A 25,275-nucleotide genomic window follows, 5' to 3' on the forward strand; every position below is an offset into this window, starting at 1 on the left:
AAATTCTTGTTTCACTACCTTGTCATTCATCACTGCTGATTCTCAGGGCAGAGTCCTCAACCAGAAAACTGGAAACTACTAAAAAGACCCTCAGAATGTCCAATTTGACTGCCAGCCATAACCCTCTCTGTGCTTTTGTTAGGACCCTTGACAGACTTGAGGTTCTGTGGGTTTGACAAAAAAATCTCCCAGTACAAAAAGTTTGGAGATTCCAGGAATACATTTTATAGTTTCGCCATAATCACAAAAAGAAACTTCATTCCTTTTGGAAATTGTTTTCTAACACACTGGAAGAAGGAAGCATCACAAGGTGTTATCTCTGGTCTACTAGCAGAGGCTTCTCACCTTATTTTGGAAGCTAGTTTTCAAGTCTTCCTTTTTTCTGGTGTGGGTATACAATTAAAGTAATACCTTTCAAAAAGCCAGGTTGGAAGTTGGAACAAAGACACAACCATTTAAATAAAACTGTTTTGATGTCTGTTTTAAGTTACGTGGCAATTTTTTCTAAAGCCCTTAGACTCTTGATTTCATGAGGAGTTTTCCCCAGACAGATGAAAAATGTAATCTTTTTCCCCATTAACATTCGGTGTAAAAAGAATTAAAGAGGACTGTTTTTATTCCACAGCAACTTAGGCAGATGATACTGTTATAGGATTCTTGGTTTACAAAAGGAGAACTTGGTGTCCACATCATTTGCACAGATTTGGAGTAATTACCAATTAAAACCCACCATCACAAAGACAAGGAATTTTTATAGTTAGATTTTGCTAGATTTTGTTTTGTTTGAAGCAAGCGAGCTGTTGCTAGGATGTGAAGCTAGTTTGGTTATACAGAGTTTTTGTTTTAATAATATTTTAGAGTGGAATTTGACTTTTATGTCTGTGCCCTGTCTTCTGAGTTATTTGTCTAGATCTCTTCCTTATATTTTACGTCTCTTCATTATAATTGACTTTGTGTAATAGAGCCTATGTCTGCTTGGAAAAAAACAATGGCCTTTGAGAAGCAGAAACAGAGTCTCGTTTTGTGGTGAATGGTAAATCATGGCCCACAGCCAGCTGTTTTCCTCTTTTCCTTTCTATGTTACTCTCCCATGAGAATCACTTTTTTCCCTTTAAAAACATACCAGAGAGAAAGAGAAGTCCAATAATTTCCCATATGCTGCCTGGAATTGCTGCAGGGCATTTAATTTTACACCTTATTCATTTTTCGTCTCCTTTCTAACCTTTGTCTTTTGATCCTTCCTACTAAGGCCTTACGTATTTTTCCTGGGACTCTCTTCTTTGTTTCTTTAATTTTATTTTAAAAAGGTGAGATGCACTTGAACAACTACAGGTCACTAAAAATCCTCTTTCTCAGCATCCAAACTTGTTTTAAAAGCTTCTGTCATTAGCCAGAGAAACAGTGAAACCACGTGATTGCAGTTGGCAAGAGTGCTGAACCACAAAGATTATTTCCATTAGGAATCAGAATGAGACTTTTCTCTTAGGTGGCCCTTGATTGAAGCAGAAAAGGCAAGTAAGTGGTGACCTGGATGTTCAAATCTACAGCTGGATTCTCGGCGTGAAGCCATTCTTGCAGCGAGAACCATTGGCAAGGCTGGGGGTAATGGGAGGGCAAAGTACTGCCAGGGCTCTGCCTTAGAAGCACTTGCTCTTTCTCTCAGAACAAGTACAGAAGAAAGTGGAGTGGTCCTCAGCTGGGCTTTTATCTCTTCTAACCCATGGGGTGATTCATTACATTAATTGGATATGAAAAGTCACTTTCTCTACTTGCCCTGAAAATTGGTTTGAATAGAACTGTAGTAGGTTTTCAATTGATTTTGTTCCTTTATGCTCTCCCATGAAGGAGAGTTGGGGATTTATATCTCTGCTGGCTGTTACCGTGTACCATCACCTCACCCCTGGACTTTGGGTTCTCATCTACAGTACTAGATATTACTCACCCTTCAAGACACTCCCCTCCTCCCCACCATGCACTGTCCTCCAGGAAATCCTTCTTCTTGTTCCTGGCTAGATCCAAAACCTCTGTCTTCTGAATTCTTAAAGTGTGTGTTACCTGTGACTCTTAGGGACATTCATTCCTTTCTCCCTCTAGAGTATGATTTTCTTCTTTCCTAGATTGTAAGCTTCTTGAGCAGTGATTTCCTATCATTATTATACTTGATTTACCATTCACCACCATATTATACTTGTATCATATTTATACTTGTATAGTTTTGTTTGCTGTTCAAAGTTTTGTTTGCTGTTCAAAGCAATCTTATGAAGTAGGCCTTAGCCTCATTTTAAAGACAAGGAAGCAGGCTTAGATGGGTTCTGGCAGTTTCAGATTAACCTATGATCTTGAACCATAGTCTTCCTCTTATACCCTTATATTATACCTTATACCTCTTATACCCTATATTGCTAAATATACGTTGAATGAATTACCCTAATATAAAGAAAGAAACAACCTAAAGTGCATTTCAACATTTTTGTTTTAAGGAATTATTTGGAGGAAGTGGTTTCTATTCCAATACAATTACCACCCTATTGGTTTTCTGTGTTTTATTTATACTTTATCCATGTTGTCTATTTGTCCTTCAATGTAAGTTGCCATAGACCTTCTTTGGATAGAGACAAAGTCTAAATGTATTGTGAAAAGGCACTTCTCAGAGACTTTTATAGACTTTCTTTTATAAAGAAATTTTATAAGCTCCAGTAATATTCTGGGACATGTCTTCTAGGATTCCAACAACTTTCCAACTTTTGTTGGGAGCAGTGGTAATGCTGCCTCCTAGCTACTTAATATAGTCCTTGAACAACAGGGGCCCTGCATTTAGTTCTTGGCTTTGGGATATCAGTGACATCCGGAACTGTATAGAGACACTCATAGGTTGGGCTGTAGAAGAGTCCGTCTACCTGCTGAATCCCAGAGTTGATTGAAAGCCTTACACATAGCATGATAGGCTAACCCTTCCCTTCCCCCAGTAAGCAAAGTGCTCAGAGTTCCACTAGAACAGCAGACCACATAGATGAGAATAGAGGTTCAGAAAGGAAATTAATCAGTGCTGGGAGGAGAACTGTTTTGTTGTTGTTGTTGTTGTTGTCGTCGTCATTATTGTTTTAAATTTCCCATTCTTGATACAAGAAGATCTATTAAGAAGCAGTGGGAATCACCAAAATGATCATCTATTTCACAAGGCTCTCCCCACGCTCCAGGATTAATTAGATCAGCGTTGGGAGCATGAAATTGCCTTGGTGGAGCGTCAGAGAGCAACAAGACTTCCTCTGAGAGCCCTACTTAGAAAGAGAACGATGAATTGGCAAAAGAGGACGACTTCCTATATTCTTTGTTCTGGGAGCTATAAGTAGGAACACAGTTTGGCCCCATTCTAATTTGAATATAAAGTTTTGATAGAACATATTACCACAGTGTGTTCAGAAAATAGAAAAGGTCAGTAAGCACCTAGAATATGTAAAGACCTGTAGTATATGGAAAGTTCTGTAGTCTATCAGCTTTCTCACTTCTGTTTATCCGTATGAAGATGAAAACGTCACTCTGAGCTGAGTTAGTAGATCTTGGTCCACTCTAGCTTTTGTGATGTTGGCCACTTTGGTTCTCAGTTTCCATATCTATACAAATCAATAGGGGAACCAACTGATTTCTGAGATTTTTTTCAAACCCTGTGGTTCCTTTTGACTTTGATAAATATTATTAGTAGTCTGTCAAGCATAATAATGTTCCACAGTGCTTCAAAATCACACAGGCCACAAATATGTAATTATGTATGATTTTAACAAAATAGTATAGTGTATAATGTTATGCAGTTCTGTGAATTCCATGAGGAAACCTATAAATTAAACAAGTTTTAAATAAATCTTAGCTATTTTCAAGTTGCTTTTGCTTAATTTACCTTTATAAGATTTGTAAAGTATTTGAAGACATTAAATTATTTAAATGTGTAGTATGAAGTTTCAAATGCATAATAAACTGCTCCATTAGCATAGGTCAAATAATCCTAAGTGTGATATATCACTTTCCTTGGTATTTAACTACAGGAAAATGAAAAAAATAATGGAGTTTTTATTGTCTTTAAAACTTTTCTCTCCCAAAATAAGATGATTTATTTAAAAATTATGAGTGCTTCATGTGCCTAACGCTGGTCTAGACTCCCTGCGTATAGTATGACCAGAAAAGATAAGGTACCTTGTGTCATAGAATTAACACTCTTAAAAGGAGTGATAGAGCAGAAAAGAAAATGTCAAAATAAGTTACCAAAAGCACAAGTGGGATTATACCCATTAATATAATATATAATATAATTTAACATAGAACGGCTTTCAGGTCAGAAATACACTAGATTTCTAATAGAGAAGGGGCAATTTTAGCATAATTCATGGTGTTGGTTCCTGGTTTTGCAAACTCTGTAATTAGGAATTCTTAATTATCACCAAATGGAAAAGGCATGAGAAAGCAGCTTTTTTGTATTAGAATGTGAAAAAGCTCATACATGGATAAGGTTGTAATTAGTTACCATTTTAAGCCTGTAAAGTTACACAAACTTCAGTCTTCCTCCTGGTTACAAATGCCCTACAAGGGTCATTACTGGGTTGTGTTTTCCATTTGCAAGCATTACTAGTCTTTGTTTGGTAACTACTGCCGTGAAACTATGATTTTTTTTAAATCTCTTTAGATCATTAATATACACTACCTACAGAAAATTATTTTGCTCTTTACAAGGTGGTGAGATTCAGGGAACATTCATAAATTATGAATTATGAAATCAGCTTTTTCAAGGAGAGGAAAACAGACTAACCAAATTGAAAACAGGTTTCAAACCTCTTGGATTTTTAAGATTTTATGGAAAAATAATTTGATAACTGATGAGTTCACCCCTGCTCTTTGAGTAAATGTCCATGTGTGAAAATTTGCCTTAAGCATTGTTATTAGAGGATTAAATGTAGAGGTTATGCTTTTCAGCTATCCAGCTCCAGTCTTTCAATTTCCTATAAAAGAGGTCCAGTCATATTTGGAATTGTTTCACCTGTTTTTTTTTTTTTTTTTTCCTAAGTATCCAATCTACTCAACTCCCTACTTAAGTAATAGGAAATTAGGGAGATAAGAGTTTGTATGACTATAGTTTTCTAATGCAAGTTCATGCTGGGCCCCTAAAATGACTTCTTAGTTGCTTTTCTCTTCCTTCCTTCTCAGTCAACCACTATAGTTACTACTCATTGCCTCTGACAAAAATATTAGGAAAGAACAGAAGGTGATAGAATAAAGAATCACAAGAAACTCATGAGTTATATTTTGAGAACATGCTATGGAAGTACTTCATTTCTGTCACACTGAGTTCAAAGATCCCAGGACCCTGGGATCATGGCATGAGCCGAAGGCAGACACTTAAGCCACTGAGCCACCCAGGGTATTGCTGCTTTTATTTTGGTCAGATTCTAAAAAGGAGAAGAAGAGCATAGTTTAAGATTATCAGTTTGTCTAGTCCTTAGGTATTCTGCTAAGGATGCAGGGCTTACTGGGTTTGAGCAAAGCTTGAAGGGGAAGCCCTATGTGAAGGCGGGCATTGAAGACTGCTGCGACCTCATCTCATCTTATCTCATCTCATGAGACATGACAGCGAGTCTCTTGCTAACAAATATATTTAATCTCTGCAATGCTGGATCATCCTCAAGGCAGAAATGATTCAGCCTGTGTTTATTATTGTGACATTCTGACCACTATGCAAAACTATAAAAGAGGCCGAAAGCCCAACACAAATGCCTTGGTGCTGAGTCCATTAAGTCTGTAGCCACAGGGAACTTGCCCTTGCTTTGTTTGAAGATTAAGTGATGTCATGTTTCATCGCAAAATGATCATGAATAAGTCAGGTGAAATTTTTTGCTCCTTGAGTAGAACATCTGAAAGTCTTGATAGAGTGAGTCACAAAGTAAAAGTAAAGAATATGTATTCCTTTATGAGGAACTAACCTACGATAAAAATATTGGGGATTAAACAAAACAAAGTTACCCTCTGTTTTGCACAGAGAATATTAAGAGGGCAATTTATTTATTTTAAAGATTTTATTTATTCGTGAGAGACACAGAGAGGGGGCAGAGACGCAGGCAGAGGGAGAAGCAGGCTCCCTGTGGGGAGCCCGATGTGGGACTCGATCTCCGGACCCAGGGTCACAACCTGAGCCAAAGGCAGACTCTCAACTGCTGAGCCACCTAGATGTCCCTAAAAGGGCAGTTTAAATGTAAGATCACAAAAACTCCATTTCCATCAATATCACCTGTTGAGCTTGTAGCCCCCAAACACTGTGACGTCAGCTTTGGTCAATAAAAGAAGGGCAGCCCGGGTAGCTCAGCAGTTTAGCGGCACCTTCAGCCCAGGGCCTGATCCTGGAGACGCGGGATCGAGTCCCACCCACATCAGGCTCCCTGCATGGAGCCTGCTTCTCCGTCTGCCTGCATCTCTGCCTCTCTCTCAATCTCTCTCATGAATAAATAAAAAATAAAATCAATCAATAAATAAAAAGCAGGCAGGCAAACTGAACAGATATGTATGTTAACTGCATACTGGATAGAAGTAAGTGCTGTGACACAGGGTTGCTCAACACACCTGTGGGAAGGAACCACTTTTTTTTTTTTAAACTCTGAATCTGTCATGGGCCAATATTAAAAAATAAATAAATAAAAATGAATTACTGAAAGAAGACAAATACAAGGCCAATTAAAAAAGCTATTAACTGCATCGACCATAAAATTACCATCAAATCGCTAATATTTCCTCCTAGCTTACTCTCATTTTCTTTACATGTCTCATGAGAGACTGATAACCAGTGTGCAGATTGCCACAGTTTTGAGTAGCGCTGCAAGCATGGGATACAGAAAGCTATTATGAAGCAAAAGTAATGCAGTTGGGTGGATTTGGGAGTATTTTATGGCGGAAACAACATTTAAACCAACTCCTATAGGATAAATAGGGTTTCATTAGGCAAAGAAGGCACTGCAGGAAGAATAAGTTGCATGAACCAAAGAAAAGTCTATGAATAAGGAAAAGTCAATGAAACCTTTGGTATTCACACCATTAACATTTTCAGTTTGACTCTTCTAAAATGAAGCCAGGATATGTGAGCTGCAGTGATTTCTAATTTTCCTTGGTTACAGGTTGGAAGTGAGGAAGTGTGTCATTGAGCTGGTTCAGGAGCCTGCTGCTAAGGATCTATTTCTATACCCTAACCCTGATTCCATTTCCCCCCCCTCCCCAGTTTATCATCTCTTGAAGTAGAGGAAGGAATTTCACACTGGGGTCTAGTTTGTGTAGGCTGGGTTTGGCTCCATTGTGTGGGTTGGGACCACTTTGACTGCATACAGCTTCCATCCTCCTTACATCATTGTCTACCTTGCCCACCTGTAGGAACACATTTTAATCCTCTGCTGCTGCCACAGCAGTCACGTGTCCCAACTCAAAGTCAAAGAGAGGAGAAGTCCAGTCTAGTGCCTGGGAGGCTATGGTGAGGGTGTGAATGGCTAATACTGCTCCCAACAACGAAGGCGTGGGGTCATGACTTCAATCTAGAGCACTTGCCAAAGTAGGACTGTCGGATTTTGTGGGCTGACGTTCACTTTCCTGAAGATCTCTCATGTATCAGAGTCTATTCTGAGAAGATACTCTATACAGAATCACAGACTGCTCATATTTCAAAGGCTCTTTTGAGAAATTATAAAGGAAAATTAGCCTTGCAGCATCCCTTACTTGATTTTTAGAGGATCCTCTTCTCATTCTAGTCATTCTTCTGTTAGCTTTTAAACTCAGATCTCTCCAAATTCACTCCACCTAAGTCATGTCACCTCCATGTGAAGACAGACACATAGAACTCCTTTTCTTCTGGCAAATGGCAGTTGCCAAAGTTTTCTAAGAGGCATTCCAAACTCTGACCTTTGACTATTGTGGCAAATTGAAAATAGGTTTCACAAATATTCAAAAGTGTGTTAGACTGTGCCAGTGGTAGCAGAACAGAAAATCAACCCAAGAGAAATTGACAGAAAATTAAAGAAAGGTAAAAAGAGGCAAGACAGATTTTGATGACTTAATATCCATATTGCTTTTTTTTTTTTTTTTAAGATTTTTATTCATGACAGATAAACAGAGAGAGGCAGAGACACAAGCAGAGGGAGAAGCAGGGTCCATGCAGGAAGCCTGATGTGGGACTCGATCCCGGGACTCCAGGATCACGTCCTGGGCCGAAGGCAGGTGCTAAACCACTGGGCCACCGAGGGATCCCTCCATATTGCTTTTAAGGTGTCACGGGTAAAAACAATAGAGTTGTCATTTGTTGGCACTTTCTCGTGGCCCAGATGAGGTCAAGGCAGAGAACAGGATCTTCCTGTGTCCCACTGATGCCCACTCTGCTGGAGCACAGTTAGGGACTTCAAAACAGAACAGACTTTGATGGCTCCAGACATAGGTCTGAATCCTAGTTTGGTATTCCCCTGGAAGTTTGGACAAGTTTCTTAGCTTCAGGGAACTTATCTATAAAACATAGATAATACTTCCTTATTGGGTTACCATGTAATTAAATAAAGCAATGCATGCAAACACTTAGAGCAGAGTTAGCAAGTGCTGCATCCGTGTTGATTATTAATGCTGTTAATGTTCCCTGATCAGTTTTGTGTGGCTAACCAGACTTTGGCATCAATAAGTAAATGTTTGGAGAAACTGAATTATAGCAGTTCTCAGCTCTAGAATCCTGGATTCAGTTCTTCACCCCGACACTTATAAGCTGTGTGAATTTGGCCAAGTAACTTACCACTGTAAACTTGAGATCTTGATGAGAAAATGGGTTACAACTCTCTATCTCACGGGGTGTTAAGGATGGTTGAGGTGAACATTTTAAAGCACAAAGTATGGTACCTGTCCGTAGACGATAAAGAGATGTATTGGGATCGTTATCAAGAAATCCAGCCTAGAAAGAAGAAAATTCTGCATAGATCTTCAAACCCTTTAACATGCACCCAAATATATCATCAAGAATTTTATGGCAGCATGCTTTCAGGATATTATTCAGACTTGATACTTTGTTGGACACAAATACATAAAGTTCAGTAACTAGGATGTATTAAATTATTGTATTTAATGTTTTCTTTTATGATATTCAGATTTTTTTATTTTAATTTTTTATGATAAAAGTAAAAATTTTTAAGTAATCATTTCTAGTACTTGTTTAAGTAGGTACCTAATGTGCCAGTCACTCTGGAAAGGATTCAAAGCTATATTAATGCAGTTTTCTAGAGCGGGCACTTGATCTAACATTACTGGGTATTCTGGTCCAGTAAAAAAATGGGTATGTTTTCCTAAACAGAATCCTCCTCAGAGATTTTGTGGTACATTGCAAAAATGGCCACAATTCTTTGCAACACCTCCCATTAAGAAATGGAATCTTCTTCTTACCCTTTGACTCTGGGCTGCCAGTAGACTGTGGTAGAAGTGATGCTGTGTGTGTGCCAGGCTTGGACCTCAAGAGGCCTTGTTTGCGTCTAACTACTTTCTTGGAACCTTGCTGCTTCCATGGAACTAGCCTAGCCTGGCCTGCTGGGGGATGAGAGACCACCTGGAAGAGCCGAAATGCCTCAGCTGAGGCTCCCCTAGACCAGGTGGTCCCCAGATGACCTGAAAAGTGACTGCAGATGTAGTGAACCCAGTTCAGACTAGGAAAACCATCCAGCTGAACCCAGGCCAAGGTGCCAAACTGAAAAGCCATGAGCAGAGTATCATGATCATAAACTACAGAATAAATGGTTATTATAAGCCAGTACATTTTAGGGTAGTTTGTTAGACAATCGTAATTTTCACCCCCTCTATTGCTAGAATGTGAGTCGTCTCGGTCTCCCACCCTGAGAGCTGAGGGAAGGGTCTTAGAGAAGGCTTTTCTCACTCTGAATTACCTTCGTAGCCCTCTGTTCATGTGAGAAAAATAACGAATCAGGACACTGTAGCTTCCCTGACGTCGCTGGTCACTTGAGACTGGGCCATTTCTAATGTAGTCAAATCTAAATTTTGATTTCTTATTCTATCAGGATAAAAGAAACTTAAATGTATCCACACCTGACATTTGATCCTAGTTGTAAAAAGGTACTATATGCATGTTTTGAAAGTTGTCTTTTCCCCCTAAACCCTAGACAACTGTAAAATGATGTCTGTGTACTCTTTGTAGTGCAGAAATCTTCTGTTCTTTCTATAGAACAGAAAGCATGCGAATCCAAACCCCTTCTCTAATAGACCAAACATCAAAAAAATAGGTCAAAAATTAGTTAAGGCACTTACGTTTACACAGCACACCGTGTAAACACAATTCATTTTCTAGTTTAAAGGCTGGTGTGAAAAGACTCAACGGTAAGTAAAGGAGCATGAAGCGTCTGGAAATAGGGTTTCCTGCATCTCTCCCTGCCTTGCCCAGTTTCCAAGACCCCTGTCTGTGCTGTTTGACTTTTTGTTCTAAATGCCCCTGAACGTCAATCCTGGGCAAAAGGAGAAAGGGAGAAGAGTCTTTTCATACTTTTTTTATCCTCCCCACCCCTTCCTTGCCTGCGCCCTCTCTCCACTGGGCCCTCGGATCCTGGTGCTCCCCTGGGCAGCCTCTTCCAACAGCTCTCTCTCAGCCGGTGCCACAGGCCTCTCCCTTCATTCTCTGCTCTGTGAAAACACACCTGCACTGCTCTCTTCCTGCAGTGTGCTCGGATTAGATAAGCAGTTGACGGCAATAAATAACACAAGTGTATAGTCACCCTCCCCACGCCCTCCTTCGTCTGTTCCAGCCGGTTACTCCTAAAGAAACAACACGATAGCCCTCAGGCCTGGCAAAAACGATGGCAACGTTCTCGTTCTGGGACGTGCAGAATCTTAATAAAGGCTTCTCAAGATACAGCCACGTGTGGGATACACTCTTCAGAGTCCGCTGTTGAGATAGTGACACAAGACCATATTAGGATTGTTTGTTATGATCTAAATTATTTTAAGGGACTACTACAGATGCCTTTTGGAATCAGGTTTTAAAAATCCCTTTTATAGCTGATAATTGGGAGGTTTGGGGGATCGTGTATAAAAGTACCTGCCACTGCAGAGGCGGACCTCAGCCAAGCCTAATTAAGAAATCATTTCAGCAGCAATCATACCTGTTAATTGTGATATTTTTATAGCCTGGATTGTCTTTCGTGAAGTAATGGATTGAGGATAACGCCTTTTTTTGAGTAGAGTCTGCAGAGGAGGTATCTGTTGGGTGAACATTTCAAGCAACTTGCCTTAAGCGATAGTATAAAAATAATTTGATAGCAGTCAGTTTGAAAAATGTTTATAAGGAATGAGCATAAGTTGAACACAGAATACATTTTTTTAATCATTTGCTTACCTAAAAAAAAAGGTGTAGATTTTTTAAAAACCTAGGTTATTTTTTCCCTAATAATACTATGAGGATACATTAGGCTTTGAGCATGTAAGCAGTACCAGAAAAGTAGTTAGGAATTGTGGACTATAAATACTGCCTAATTGGAATCAAGTAATTTGCATTCTGACATCACAGAGAAGTGCTATAAAATTTTTCTTTTACTTAATTCCATTCACCAGATAGATTTATGTAATAGAATAAACTTTATATAAATCTTTTTTTCCATTTTAAACTGTTCATTAAGGAGGACTATGGCATATTATAAAAATAGTGAAAGTCTTCTCCTAAATAGAATTTCTTGCTAATGAAACCTGACATTTTGTATTGTAATTTATGACTGTGTTCTATATGTGTTGCCAAGCGAGCACATTATGATTGTATTCTAAAACAAAAGTAGTGTGTATGTGTATATATGTATTACAAAAGTGTGTGTATATGCTGAGATCAATGGAAAATAAGACTTAGAGACTAAAAATCATGCTCTGCCTTCTGGAAGACTGTTCCCTGGACTTGACTGAGTGAACAGCTAACAAATTGAGAGGAATATTTATAATAGTTCTGTTCACTATTCCCATTTGGGTGAAGAGACATTTAATATTTGAAATGGAAAAAAATAAAGGCAAGTGGTAGATAAGCACACCCTATATCCCCTTCCCTTTATAACATGTCTGTTTTATCACAAATCACTTTGTCTTTGGATTTAAAATCAAAACAGAAAAAATAAAATCAAAACAGAAAAGAGGTTGTGGAAAGCAGCTTCTTCATCGTCATCTTTTTATTTATTTTTATTTTTTTAGGTTTATTTAGAGAAAGAGAGAGCATGCCGGGGGAGGGGCAGAGGGAGAGAGAGAGAACCTCAAGCAAACTCCACATTGAGCACAGAGGCAGGTGTGGGGGCTTGATCTCATGACCCCTGAGATCATGACTTAAGCCAAAACCAAGAGTTGGATACTTAACTGACTCAACTGACCCACCCAGGTGCCCCATGTCAGCTTCTAAGATGGCCCCCATTGATTCTCAGCTCCTAGAATTCATACCCTTGTGTATTCCCCTCTCCTTCAGTGTGAGTTGGACCTGGTCAGTTGCTGCAAGAGTAAAACATGGCAGAAGTGATGGGATGTCCCTTCCAAGATGAAAGGCTGCAGCTCTGTCTTGGGTGCTCTCACTCTCTCTGGGATCACCAGCTGCCATGTCACGCGGTACCCTATGAGAGAGCCTGAAAGTGCGTCTTGGCCCCAGTCGAGCCTTGTGATGTGACTGCAGCCCTAGTGGATAGTGGACCCCTGACTGCAATCTGGCAAGATGCCCTGAGCCGTTCCGCCTGGTTAAGCCATTCCCAGGTGGCCTGACCCACAGAAACTATGAGATCATGAATGTTTGTTTCAGCCTCTAAGTTTTAGAGGGTAATTTGAACCAATACAGACATTTTCCATTAAAAATCTAGAAATTTAGTGATTTGAAAAAAATGAAAAGTATTATTTTGATTTTTGCCTCATTATATTACCACTTGTTGCTATATGGAATCTTCTGTATAATGTATAGATATATAACATAGCAAATGATTTTCAGTACTAATGTTAAGTCTGCCCTTCCTTCCTTCCTTCCTTCCTTCCTTCCTTCCTTCCTTCGAGAGAGAGAGAGAGAGAGAGAGAGAGTATGCAGTATGCACACACAAGGAGAGAGAGTGGCAGGCAGAAGGAGAGGGAGAAGCAGGCTCCCCACTGAGCACAGAGGTCCACACAAGGCTCAATCCCAGGACCCTGGGATCATGACCTGAGCCAAAGGCAGATGCTTAACTGACTGAGCCACCCAGGTTCTCTATATATTTTGAATAAATGAGATAGTTGTAGGTATTGGCGCCTGGCAGTGGTAACATCTTAACAAATGGTGGTTGAGGTGCTTTTTTACCTCCACCTCCACTGTCACAGCCACCCATGCTCATTAAGAAAAAGTATAATTGGAAATGTTTCAAGGTACCCTACCAGAACCAAAATTCATTCTTGTTTCCTAGAAGAAAGCAGCAGGATCTACTTCTGATCTTCTTTTTTTTTTTTTTTTTTATTCATGAGAGATAGAGAGAGAGAGAGAAAGAGAGAGAGAGATACAGGCAGAGGGAGAAGCAGGATCCATGCAGGGAGCCTGACGTGGGACTGGATCCCGGGACTCCAGGATCACTCCCTGGGCCGAAGGCAGGTGCTAAACCCCTGAGTCACCCAGGGATCCCCCTACCTCTGATCTTCATCAAAAATTTACCATATTTATTGAAGTTGTGTGGATGTCTTAGGTAATCTGCTCCACCATTACATCTCAGACTGAATGAAGCAGACAGATTGCCTTGGTGACAGTCTCTGTGTTGCTTACCTGATACCAGTACTGCCTTACGAAATGCAGGGACAGATAGAGTAGGAGTTATCTGTTTAAGTTCCAGGAAGATTGACAAAGTACCTCCAGAACAGAATTTATTATAGACTATTTAGGTTGAAAGATCACTTGTTTCCTTTTCTTTCCTAACACAATAATCTGTGCGATGGTTTACTACTGTGCGTGAACAAAAAGAATGTCCGTCTGTTTGCTCACAGTGAATTTTATGATACAGATTCACGTAGAGCTCTGGCTTTATACTTACAGCCCTGAAAAGCTGAAGGAATGTGGAAATGAGTCCTAGAATCTACAGTGAAGATTTTATTCCCATTTGCTTTTGTGTAAGTGGTATCGACAACTAACGACCCTTAATTGGTTATTATATTCTTGAGCTATAATCATTGTTCTCGAGTTAAAAATTCTATTTCTTTCTATTTTTAAAAAACTAATTTACTAAATGTTTATCGCACCCATGGTCTTTCTAAGTTCATGACCTACGTTTAGGCACTGATGGTTAAGAATGGGCATTCTGCAATGCAGCTGACCTGGGGCAAGTTAAAAATTCTCCGCTCAAGTTTCTTCATCTAGATGAAAATGTAGATGATAACTAATAGTACCTCAGAGACTTTCATAGGATTGTTGTGAGGATAAAATAAGATGATCCATGTAGAAATCTTAGAACCGTGCCTGGCAATAACCACCCCTCTCTTCTCTTTTCTCTTCTCTTCTCTTCTCTTCTCTTCTCTTCTCTTCTCTTCTCTTCTCTTCTCTTCTCTTCTCTTTTGAAAATCAGTTGGGGTTCCTGGGATAAAAGTACTATGTCAAAGGCCATTAGATTATTAAGATGAATATTAAATAAATAAAACTCTAGAATTTCTGTCAAGCTCAGGCTCTGCGGCAAGCTAGGATTCAAATATGAACAAGAAACCTGTAGTCTAATGGGATAAACTGATGTGTATCAGCACATAGTAAAAGAGGACTGAAAGCTGATGTGAATTTAGCACTTTTCTGAGAATAGTTCAAGAAGGAAATCACATAGTCACTGGTGTTTGAACTGGGTCTATAGAAAGTAGAATTTTGCCACATGGAGGAGAAGGGGAATGAAATCCAACAAAGGGGAAAAAAATATATTCCCGGGAAGCAGAGGTTTGTGAGGAAGGGAGTGGAAGGAGCAAGAGAGAGATGGATTGGAAAGGTCCTTCTCAGCCATGCTAAGACACGTGGAATTCATTAAACTCAATAAAAGCATCTAACAAGGGGACTGTTGTGATTGGCTTTAGGTTTTATTAAAATAAGTTTGAGAGTGGCGATAGAATGCCATCAAAGGGAGCGATCACCTAGGAGAGTGTGGTCCAAGGTCAACGTGATAGAAGTGGAGTGGAGGTGAGGGGATAAACCACATAGCTTTTAGAGGAGAGACCAGCAAGCCTTGGAGCATCGTAAGCATGTCTGGGCAGGGACACGGGGGACTCTGGGACCCAGTTTGTGTGACCAGGGCGGTGGTGACAACTTTTTCTTCATTCTTCATCTTATGTATCTTGAACTTAAGTGACAGATGGAAAGTTTTTGTTCTTATAAGCAAAGAAAAAGATATAGCAGTTTTATTAGAGATGATTCATAGTAGCTCTTAATCATAATAAATTATTTCTTTGTATTCACATCTCAGAAATTTGCCAAACTCTATGAAAGTTGAAGGAAGCCTCTGTTTTTATATTTAAGTCTGGTTTTCTGTGTAACCTAACCTTTATCTGGGAGGTGGGGGCGGATACTGCAAATCTCAGTAGAGATTGGGAAGCAGCCAATGAACAAGAACTCTTAAAACAATTTAAACTTTTGTGTCACAGATGGATCAAATATATTGATTCAGGTTGGGGGGGGGGCTTTCCAGATCACATCAGATCCCTAAAAGAGCCATGTGTTGAGAGGAATTATTTTTTTGGAAATGTCATTCCTTTGTTCAGAATATTCATTTGGATGAATGAGATCTAAAATGCTTCTTGAAGGGTGTAATGTGAATAGGGGTATGTACACATATGTGGTAAGTAGGTAAATAACATGCCCGTGTACGGAGAGGGAACGTATGTACATTTCACATAACCCACCTTGGTCTGCTTCATTCCAAAATGATTAAAGAAGTCTTAGTAACCCTTGCTTGTTTAGTGACCGCATAGGATTCTTTGCTCCAGAGGGAAATTTAGTTATGAAAACAGTATGAATCAGATGATCTCACCCTGAATGCTGCATAATATCTTCCAGACTCAAATTATCTCCAAATCAACTCAGACCATGTTTGAAATACCAGATGTTCCCTACCCTTCTTTTCTTTTTCTTTAAAGTATCTGACAAGCAATACTCTTTCCTGGGTCAGAAGGGTCACTTGAAATGCTGCCAGCCTATCTGGTTACCTGAAATTATGAATACGGAGAAATTGATTCCATTCCCATTTCTTATCCTAGAATAAGCAGGGGACAAGGGGTGTTTTGAGGCACAGATCATGGTAATGTAAGTTCAGTATCTGGAGCCTGTCATGTTATGGATAGTTTTAAAATCTTATTTGTCTAGGACTAGTATTTCAGGATAAATACTATAGTCTTCCCCCCCCCCCCAAAGGACTTTGATAGGTATTCCTAAAGCTGGACTGTAGTTTTTCCAAATATAGTCAATCCAAAGGATCTGGTTTTTTGGAGACTGAAGAAGAAAAATTAATCTGTCGTATCCTTGTATTGATGCTGGCCAGAATGTGTTACTAAAATTATATGAAGTAGAGAGTTTGGGGACCTGTGTGCTTATGAAAAACATGTGTTTTTAGGCACCAAGTGTTGACTCTGAAGGGAATACCATATCACATTTGCTGCTAAAATAATTACATGCAACAGAAACTGTGTCTTCCCCCTCCGAACTTACATTTTTTATTTCCTTCGTAAACTCCTCTTCTAAACTGAATTCCAAATGAGTCTGACCTAGAAGAGCCAATAGTCTATTATCTTCCTCAAATGACTGTTGTCTAGTTAGTGCTTAAATGTTGCGCAGAAGATGTGCCGAATAACCAGGTCAGATGAAGTTCATCTAAAACCTGATTTGCAGTCATAATTTTAGAATTAAAAGGCCTGCTGGAGTTGATCTAACTCAGTTCCTTCATTATCCACACGAAGAAGCCCAGAGAAGAAAAGTGACTTCTGAGATCACTGGACCTGGCAAGTGACACCCTGGGACCAGGCCACCGTGTTCCTCACTCCCTTCAGTGCTCTTTCTACATTCTCGGTTCTCTGGTCACCCACGTAGGTCTTGATCATTTCCTTCCCAGCCGGTATCGCCCCTTCTCCCAGCATATTCCATATGAGCACCCTCATCTTGGTGTTCACATTCGTCTGGGGAGCTGGACTTCACCCTCTACACAGCCTGATTGCCTTAGCTGGGGACCCCGTGCTTTCTGGGCTCCCCTTCCCCTCCACCGCTCCCCGGCACGTTCCCCTGCACACACCGTGGGGATCATTACATACCTCCCTCCCTGTTCTGACCCCTCCCCAAGAATTCTTAAGCCCAGACACCTGGGCACCCTCTAACCTATAAGATCGGGGTGTCTGAGAGTACCGGCCAGGGCTCGTGCAGGAACGAGGATGCTACCTGGAAGGTGCAGCCTATGCCGAGGAGAAAGGGGAGGGGAGACACCTGGGAGGCTCTGGGTCCTGCTCCTCAGAGAATCCAGTACGTGGCAGGGAAGGAAGGGGAGAAGTTGGCTGGGCCCCTCAGGCAGATGGAGCTCCAGAGCCTTGGATCCCAGCTCCTGGGATCGCTGCCCAAGGGGCCAAGGCCGAGGCCCCGGAGGCTGCGCGGGGGCAGCCCTGCCTCTGCGACTCCTTTGATGATTGAGTAGAAGGCCCTCCTCCGGGGTTCGCGTGGGACTCCTGAAGGCAAGGACCGCAGGTGGAGGGGGCAGCAGAAGCCAGAGGGGAGAGGGGTGGTGCAGGGTCTTCACGCAGGTCGGATTTAAGGGGAGCAGAGAGCACAGGGTACTCTGGGGGGCCGCGCCACGCTGGGGCCCCACCAGGGTGTGACCCACGATTCTTCGCTGTCGGTGGCCTGGTGCCTTTTATCCTAGCAGAGGTTGACAAAGAGGGTAAAGGATAGGGCAGAAGAGCTCGCCGGCCAGTGGCATAGGTTGGAGGTTGTCACTGCTGGGTGGCAGGGGTTCAGCTGGATGGCTGTGCCCCCAGCGCTGCCACGGCCTCTCGTGAACCCCTCCCGGGCCGCAGGTTCGCACCCAGCCCAGCTCTCTGACCGCCTGTGCCACGGGGCCTGGAAGACTCCGTGGCCCTTCGTTGCTCTGTTGATCTTTAACCAGAAGCGCAGGGGAGCACGCCCTCTCTCTACCGGGTCCCCCTCTGTGATACTGTCGGTCCCTTCGTCCCTGTCCCTGCGTCTGAGCATTTGGGGAAAATGAAAGTGCGTGTTGGAAAGGCGGGAGGGCCGCTGGCCTCGGTGTCGTGCCCCGGAGCCCAAGGGAGGCCGGACGGAAGCCCTGGAGATGTCTGCAGAGCCCTATTCTCCAGGGTTGGGCTCCTTGTCGCCCTGAGACCCCCACCCCGGGGGACTAGCAGGCTTCAGGGGTGCTCCCCCTTCCCCACCCGGTCCCTCCACTGCCTGCCTGGCTTTTTCCCAGGTGCTTCTTCCTTACGGGTCTCGTCCTCAGAAGATGATTCCTTCTTTGGGAAAAGGAAGAGAAAGGAGTCCAAGAACAAAAAACCAAACCCCGCTCAGCCTGTTGCGAGTCAGATCCTGTCCCCTTCGAGTGCTCTTGGGTGTCCCCGCTCTCAGCATGCCTGCTTCTGAGCCCCGGCCTCGGGGTGCCCCCTGCCCTCCTGCTGAGTCAGGTGCTGCTCATCCTTGCAGCTCAGTTCGAGCACCATCTGTTCCAAAGAGCCTTCCGGGCCCCCCTGACGGCTTCACAGCCTCGTCCTGCGCTCTCAGTCACCTCCACCTGAGGCTCGCAGTCCTTTCCCTCGAAGCGGAAAGGGGCCTGGAAACCTTTGGGAGCCGGAGGGCCTGCTCCAGGTGCTCCAGGTGCTGCAGGTGCTGCAGTGTGCTCCGCGGAGGCCTGCGCGGGGACCCCAGGGCGGCGTGCTGTGCACTAGCTGTGGGACCAGGAGCTTGGTTTTAGGTTCCTTTTACACCAGCAGTAAGAATACATGGGCCACTTTAAAAGACACGTTCGTGAAACATCTCCAGTTTTCATCGTCCTAGTAGATGAGCCATCTCTCTCTTGAGAAGAGAAAAAGCCGGTCGGAAAGACACAGTTTGCCCCTTTCCAGCTCTAACGTCAGTATCGGACGGTGAACTCACTGCACTGGGCCTTAGTGTAAAGCCTCTGCCGACGAACTGGGGTTCTAGTTAAATTAGCGAAGCTTCCAAGTTCCATTCAGAATTAGAGGATGAGGGGATATTTTTCCAATATGCTTGCAGTGTTTTATTAAGGCCGGTGTTGCTCCATCTAGGGGATTCAGACTTGAAGGCAGGTAAGAACTTGTGGCCATTTGACTTAATGTGTGTGTGCATATCTCTGTCATGAGATAAAGTGTTTTCCTTACTGTGAATTCTCTATAAGAGTTTAGAAGCAGCTGATTTAAGCTAAGCTGATATGATTAAGCCTTAATAATGTCTAATTTTCATTTGGGATCAGAGTTTGTTAGGAATGCATGGAACGCCTTATGAAGGAAATCCATATACCAGGTGAATTCAGGATTGTTAACTCTCCTGCAATGGAAAGCTAGAAAGAACTTAGAATAAACTTTTTCGGATTTTCCATTCATGTTAGTCTGGATATCATAATGGAGAAAATTCTTTAATTACATTCCTTACAAAGATCACAAAACTCCGGGGCGCCTGGGTGGCTCAGATCATGATCTGGGGTCCTGGGATCCAGCCCGTGGGCTCCCTGCTCAGTGGGGAGTCTGCTTCTCCCTCTTCCTCTGCTCTTTTTTTTTTTTTAAGATCTTATTTATTTATTTATTTATTTATTTATTTATTTTTATTTATTTTTTTTTTTTTAATATTTATGATAGTCACAGAGAGAGAGAGAGAGAGGCAGAGACACAGGCAGAGGGAGAAGCAGGCTCCATGCACCGGCAGCCCGATGTGGGAATCGATCCCGGGTCTCCAGGATCACGCCCTGGGCCAAAGGCAGGCGCCAAACCGCTGCACCACCCAGGGATTCCCTTATTTATTTATTTATTTATTTATTTATTTATTTATTTATTCATTCATTCATTCATTCATTCATTCATTCATGAGAGACACAGAGAGAAAGAGAGACAGAGACACAGGCAGAGGGAGAAGCAGGCTCCATGCAGGGAGCCTGACATGGGACCCGATCCAGGACTCCAGGATCATGCCCCGGGCCGAAGGCAGGCGCTAAACCTACTGAGCTACTCAGGGATCCCTTCCTCTGCTCTTCCCTCCTGCTTGTACTCCCTTTCTCTCAAAGAAAGTCTTAAAAAAAAAAAAAAAAAAAAAAAAAACAGAAAACTCAAATAACCAGTTTCTCTTCTGCTTACTCCACTTTATTTCTGTACTGTGAGCTGTGATCATCAGTCACAAGGGAACAATTTGATTCCTTGGAAAAAAAAAAAAAAAGAAAAAGTGTCACCTAGTATTGAAGTCATACAATTTCAAAATGTTTTTAAAATTGGCAGTGGAGACACGGCAAGAGTGCTGAAGTTTAGTTGATACTGGGCAGATTTTATCACCTTCAGAGACTATACTTGAGATGGTCTATTAAAAATAATGTGGGCTCTCCTGAGCAGCTGGGTAGACCTTAGTCGTGGTAAGAGGATGTGGTCATTTTCTTCAGAAAAAAAGGAAGAGCTTTATCTAAACTTCCGGGCACAGACTGATCTTTCAAAGAACAAGTAACAGTGTGGTTTAGGCTGCATGGCAAAAACACAGCTCGGTAAAGCTACAGAAGGGAGGAGCGATTGTTTGGCCAGCTTGAACTCTCACTCCGACACTACTAGGTGGTGACGATTTGTCAGCAGTCACCGATGTGATAATTAAAATAGAGTAGCCGCGTCGCTGGTGATTTGCCCACGTGCTGATACCGAGGGGGCTGACCTGCTTTACTCTCTTATCAGTAGTTGGGAAACAAGAGCTGACGTTGCCTTCTTGTGCCTTCCCTCATCTGCAGCCCCTCCTTTATTGTTTATTAAGTCATGTCTCAGCAAGCTCCCAAGGATTACTGTTTAATATGGGTTAAAAAATAGTTTGCTACACTAAGGGCAATAGTGCATCCCCTCTATTCCCACCGCGGGCATAAAAGCACAGGCTTTAGGGTCAGAAAGACCAGGACCCTGATCACTTCTCTACCGTTTATTTATACTTTAAGCTCCAGCAAGTTCTGTAACCTCTCTGAGTTTCAGTTGTCATCTCTAAAACAGAGAAGGATATTGCCTACTTTATAAGCATTTTATGAGATTTTATAAGATTTCAATGAAGTGCTTACTTCTTTTATTTTTATTTTTATTTATTTATTCATGAGAGACAGAGAGAGAGAGGGAGAGAGAGAGAGAGAGAGAGAGAGACAGGCAGAAGGAGAAGCAGGCTCCATGCAGGGAGCTCAATGTGGGACTCGATCCCCGGTCTCTAGGATCAGGCCCTGGGTCAAAGGCGGCACTAAACCACTGAGCCACCCGGGCTGCCCCAAAGTGCTTACTTCTGCTCCTGGCATTCAATATATATTCGTTGTTGCTCTTATTATACTTACAGTAAATAATATTTTGAATATGATAAATATGGTATTATAAATAATAAAATGGATTATAAGTTAATAAAATAAATGAACAATACATAATAAAATGCCATAATATTATTTTTATCATAAGTCCTAAAATCTTTTCCGTATTCCTTGTTTGCTGTAAAATATGTCATTTGGGGGCAGACTTGCTTTCCAAGCTCTGGCTCTCTGACTGCTCCCTGTTCCTCTCGTATACACAGTGTATAGTTGCCAAAAAGATACAGTCATGACTTTTTGCAACTTTTACAGCATTTGTAGTCTTCTACACAGTTGTATTCTGGTGCTTTTCATGAAAAAAGAATTAAAGGTATGTTGTGTAGGTACTTCCAGTCCTCCTATCCATAGCTGAGTGTCATCATTAACCAAACATTGTGAGACTCATAAAAGAGTTGTTTGAAAGTTATATCAACAGGAGCGGTAAGTGGAATTAGAAGGGGAACTTATCGGATTTTTAAGATCTCTTATAACTGTTATAACACACATTGTTTTCTCCTTAACAGATGGGCTTAGGTCATGAGCAAGGATTTGGAGCCCCCTGTTTAAAATGCAAAGAAAAATGTGAAGGATTCGAACTACACTTTTGGAGGTAATGTTTTAAAAACTACAACCACGACACTGCCTTCTCAGACAGTGGGGGTCTCCTGCAGATTCTCTAGCTTGGTGGCTAAGTTGTACACCTGTCATACTCTTTTCTAAGAAATGAATGAAAAATAAATCTATTCTGTTCCCCATCATTAAGTTGTGACTGAGCTAATTGGACCATAGTAGCTATATTTTGAATGGTTCATTCAAGGCCCCTCAGATTTCCTACAAGTCTAGAATACTGAATATGTCTCTTTTCTGAGTGGCAAATAAGTTTAGGGTGATCTTCTATGACTCCTGATTATAGTTATTATTATTTTCTTAGAAATTGGTAACTTTGTACATTTTATCTGTGTATTTGCGATAAGCAATAAATATGGTTAATTAAGCATTCATTTACCAGTTGTCAGGATGTAGACTTGAATCTAAGGGCTCTTCGAAATTTTCAGCTCTAAATTTACTACCGAAAAACTTTGAAACACTTAAATTTAAAAAATAATAATTGATTGCCATTGTCTTGGCCTGAATCAAGTGCATGTATATGGCAGACAAATGTTAGTGGATCAAAAATGTGAGTTTGGAAAATAAACAAAAGTGTGAATTTTGTATAGATCTTATTTACATATTTCATTTTTTATTTTTATTTTTTACAATTTACATATTTTATTTATTTTTTTAATTTTTTTAAAGATCTTATTTATTTATTCATAAGAGATACAGAGAGAGAGAAGCAGAGACATAGGTAGAGGGAGAAGCAGGCTCCTCGAGGGAAGCCTGATGTAGGACTCAATCCTGGGACTACAAGACCATGCCCAAGACCAAGCCCAAGGCAGATACTTAATCACTGAACCACCCAGGAGTCCCTACAATTTACATATTTTAAAGTGATAGTATGTCACATAAACCTAAAAATCGGTATTTTAAACTTGTTCTTATGAAGAATACAAATGTTGTTCATTAGTGGCTGTCAAGGACTATAATGATAGTTTATAAGTCTGTTCAAAGTAAGAATCAGCACATTACTGTTGGAAGGAAAAAAAGTTATCAACTGTAGATCATTAGGATGGCACTTGCCATTTTAGAATAAATCTCACTTGAGAACCACTTCCGTACTGCATATTTCCATAGAAAACTCTCTAGAATAAAAAAATGTCATCAGCTCTTGGGACTGTGTACAATGTAAGTTAAAGGAGAATATAAACAAATACAATTTGAGATATTAGGCTCTTTTGAAAGTGGTTTGATTTAGCAAGTTTTAGGAAACACAGTTATTTTAAATAGTGAAGGCAACAGAAACCTCAGCTCAAACCTCACTGAGAAATGATGGTACATAGGGTTCTTTATTTGTAGGGAGCTAAAGTGGTCCAGGGAGTTTTTGGATTACAGGACTTCCATGGCTCTTCCCTCTGCCACTTTTCCAAGGGACAGGGCACTTAGGCAGCATGTCTGTCGTGTTTTTCAAAGGTAAAGTCAAGTCACTAGGCGCAAAAGAGATTTCTGGATTAGAGTATTTCAGCCCTAATCAGCACACCCCTGAGCCGCCCTCTCCGTGGGCTGTGTGGAGAGTTGGGCTGCCCTCTGCTGGGCATGGCTCGTATTGTACAATCAAAGTAATCCCTTTAGGTTGACTACAGTTGCCAGAAGCTGCTAATGAGTTTTTTAAAAGCTCATTCTTAAGCAATAGCATCTTCCCTCCAAAGCAGAAGTTAGTTTACAGTGATTCTTGTTTCTGACATGTTATTTTTCTATTGCGGATCACTATAATCTAGGACTTTCAGATAAAAATGTCAGAGAAGAGTGGATTTCTGTGGCATGAAAATCATTTCTTTATTTTATTTTTTCCATTTGCTTATCTTGATATGCTCTGAGAATCTGTAAAGAGCCATAAAAGACTAGGGTTTTGCCACAGCCTCCAGCCTAGCTTGGGTTTATGCAGTTCGTCCAGATGGTGTTGCTTAGTAATTCTGTCTTCTTCCTGGCATGAATCCGGACACATTTCTCTCTCAGAATTCTTGATAATTCCCTGACTTTTCACCACAGATGGAAGGCTGGAGGGAAGGTGCCTTTGACCTCCAGATGAGCCACTTTCAATGCTAGGCTGGTTGTCCTGAACATAATGAAGATTCCAGGTCGGGTCTAGGGCATAGAACTGCTGTGATTGCAGGGGGCATAGAGTCCCAGGATCCTGTCCACTTAGCTTGCTCTTCCATCTTCACGGTAACCCTTGATTTCTAGGACTCTTAGGGCTTCATTGGGTACATGGTGAAAATCAGAGCTAACTTATTCTCTGCTCTTTTGCAGTCTGACTTCCAGGCAGCTATAGGATGGTCTTGAAAATGGATGCTATCGTGTACTTCCCAGTAGCTTAAGAACTTTCGTTGCTTTCCCACTGGGCTGGATCCTTTGGGCAAAGTCTTTGGCTTAAAACCTCAACATCTATTCCTGCTTGCTTGTCTAGTCTCCTCTCCTACTTCCCTTCTAAGCACGCTGTGCTTCAACTGCTGAGGTACGTGCTGGTCCCTGAAATGCCTGTGGTTTTTTGGTATGTTTCCTTTAGCTGGAAAGACCCTCCATCTTACTATCATGAAACAAAAAGTCCTTCGTATTTTTCAGATCTTGAGTTCAACCATCACTCCCTGAGAACTCTTCTTCCTTGCGCCCTCTATTAGCTCAGGCTTCCATAGCAAAATACCATAGATGGTGGCTGAGACAATAGAAATGTATTGCCTTCTAGTTCTGGAGGCTAGACGCCCAAGAAGTTCAGTATCAGAGCATGGTTGGGTTCTGGTGAGAAACCGCTTCCTGGTTTGCAGACAGCCACCTTCTCTCGGTGTCCTCACACATCCTTTTCTCTGTGCATGCATATGGAGAGAGAGAGAGAGAGAAAGATCTCTCTTCCTCTTCTTAGAAGGCCACCAATCCTATAAGATCAGGTCCCTACTTTTATGACCTCATTTAACTTTACCTCCTAAAAACTCTATCTACAAATATAGTCACGCCAGGGGTTAGGACTTCAACATGCAGATTTGAGGGGGAGAGACACAATTCAGTCCTTGGCACCTTCTTCCCTGCTTCCCCAAGTAAAGGAAGGGGTCATTTTTGGCCTTAGCACCTTGTACACTTGTAG

The 25,275-nt window shown here is 41.4% G+C and overlaps 1 protein-coding gene across 1 annotated transcript in view; it reads left to right on the forward strand.

Annotated features, from left to right (window-relative positions):
- The window catches only part of TES (testin LIM domain protein), a 47,657-nt gene that overhangs the window by 2,859 nt on the left and 19,523 nt on the right, over positions 1 to 25,275 (forward strand). The window contains exon 2 of the mRNA XM_055314855.1: positions 22,067 to 22,152. Coding sequence (XP_055170830.1) covers positions 22,067 to 22,152 — 86 coding nt within the window. The remainder of the gene's footprint in view (positions 1 to 22,066; positions 22,153 to 25,275) is intronic.

This window comes from Nyctereutes procyonoides, unplaced genomic scaffold (assembly GCF_905146905.1).
Source record: "Nyctereutes procyonoides isolate TBG_1078 unplaced genomic scaffold, NYPRO_anot_genome, whole genome shotgun sequence".
Taxonomy (NCBI): Eukaryota; Metazoa; Chordata; class Mammalia; order Carnivora; family Canidae; genus Nyctereutes; species Nyctereutes procyonoides.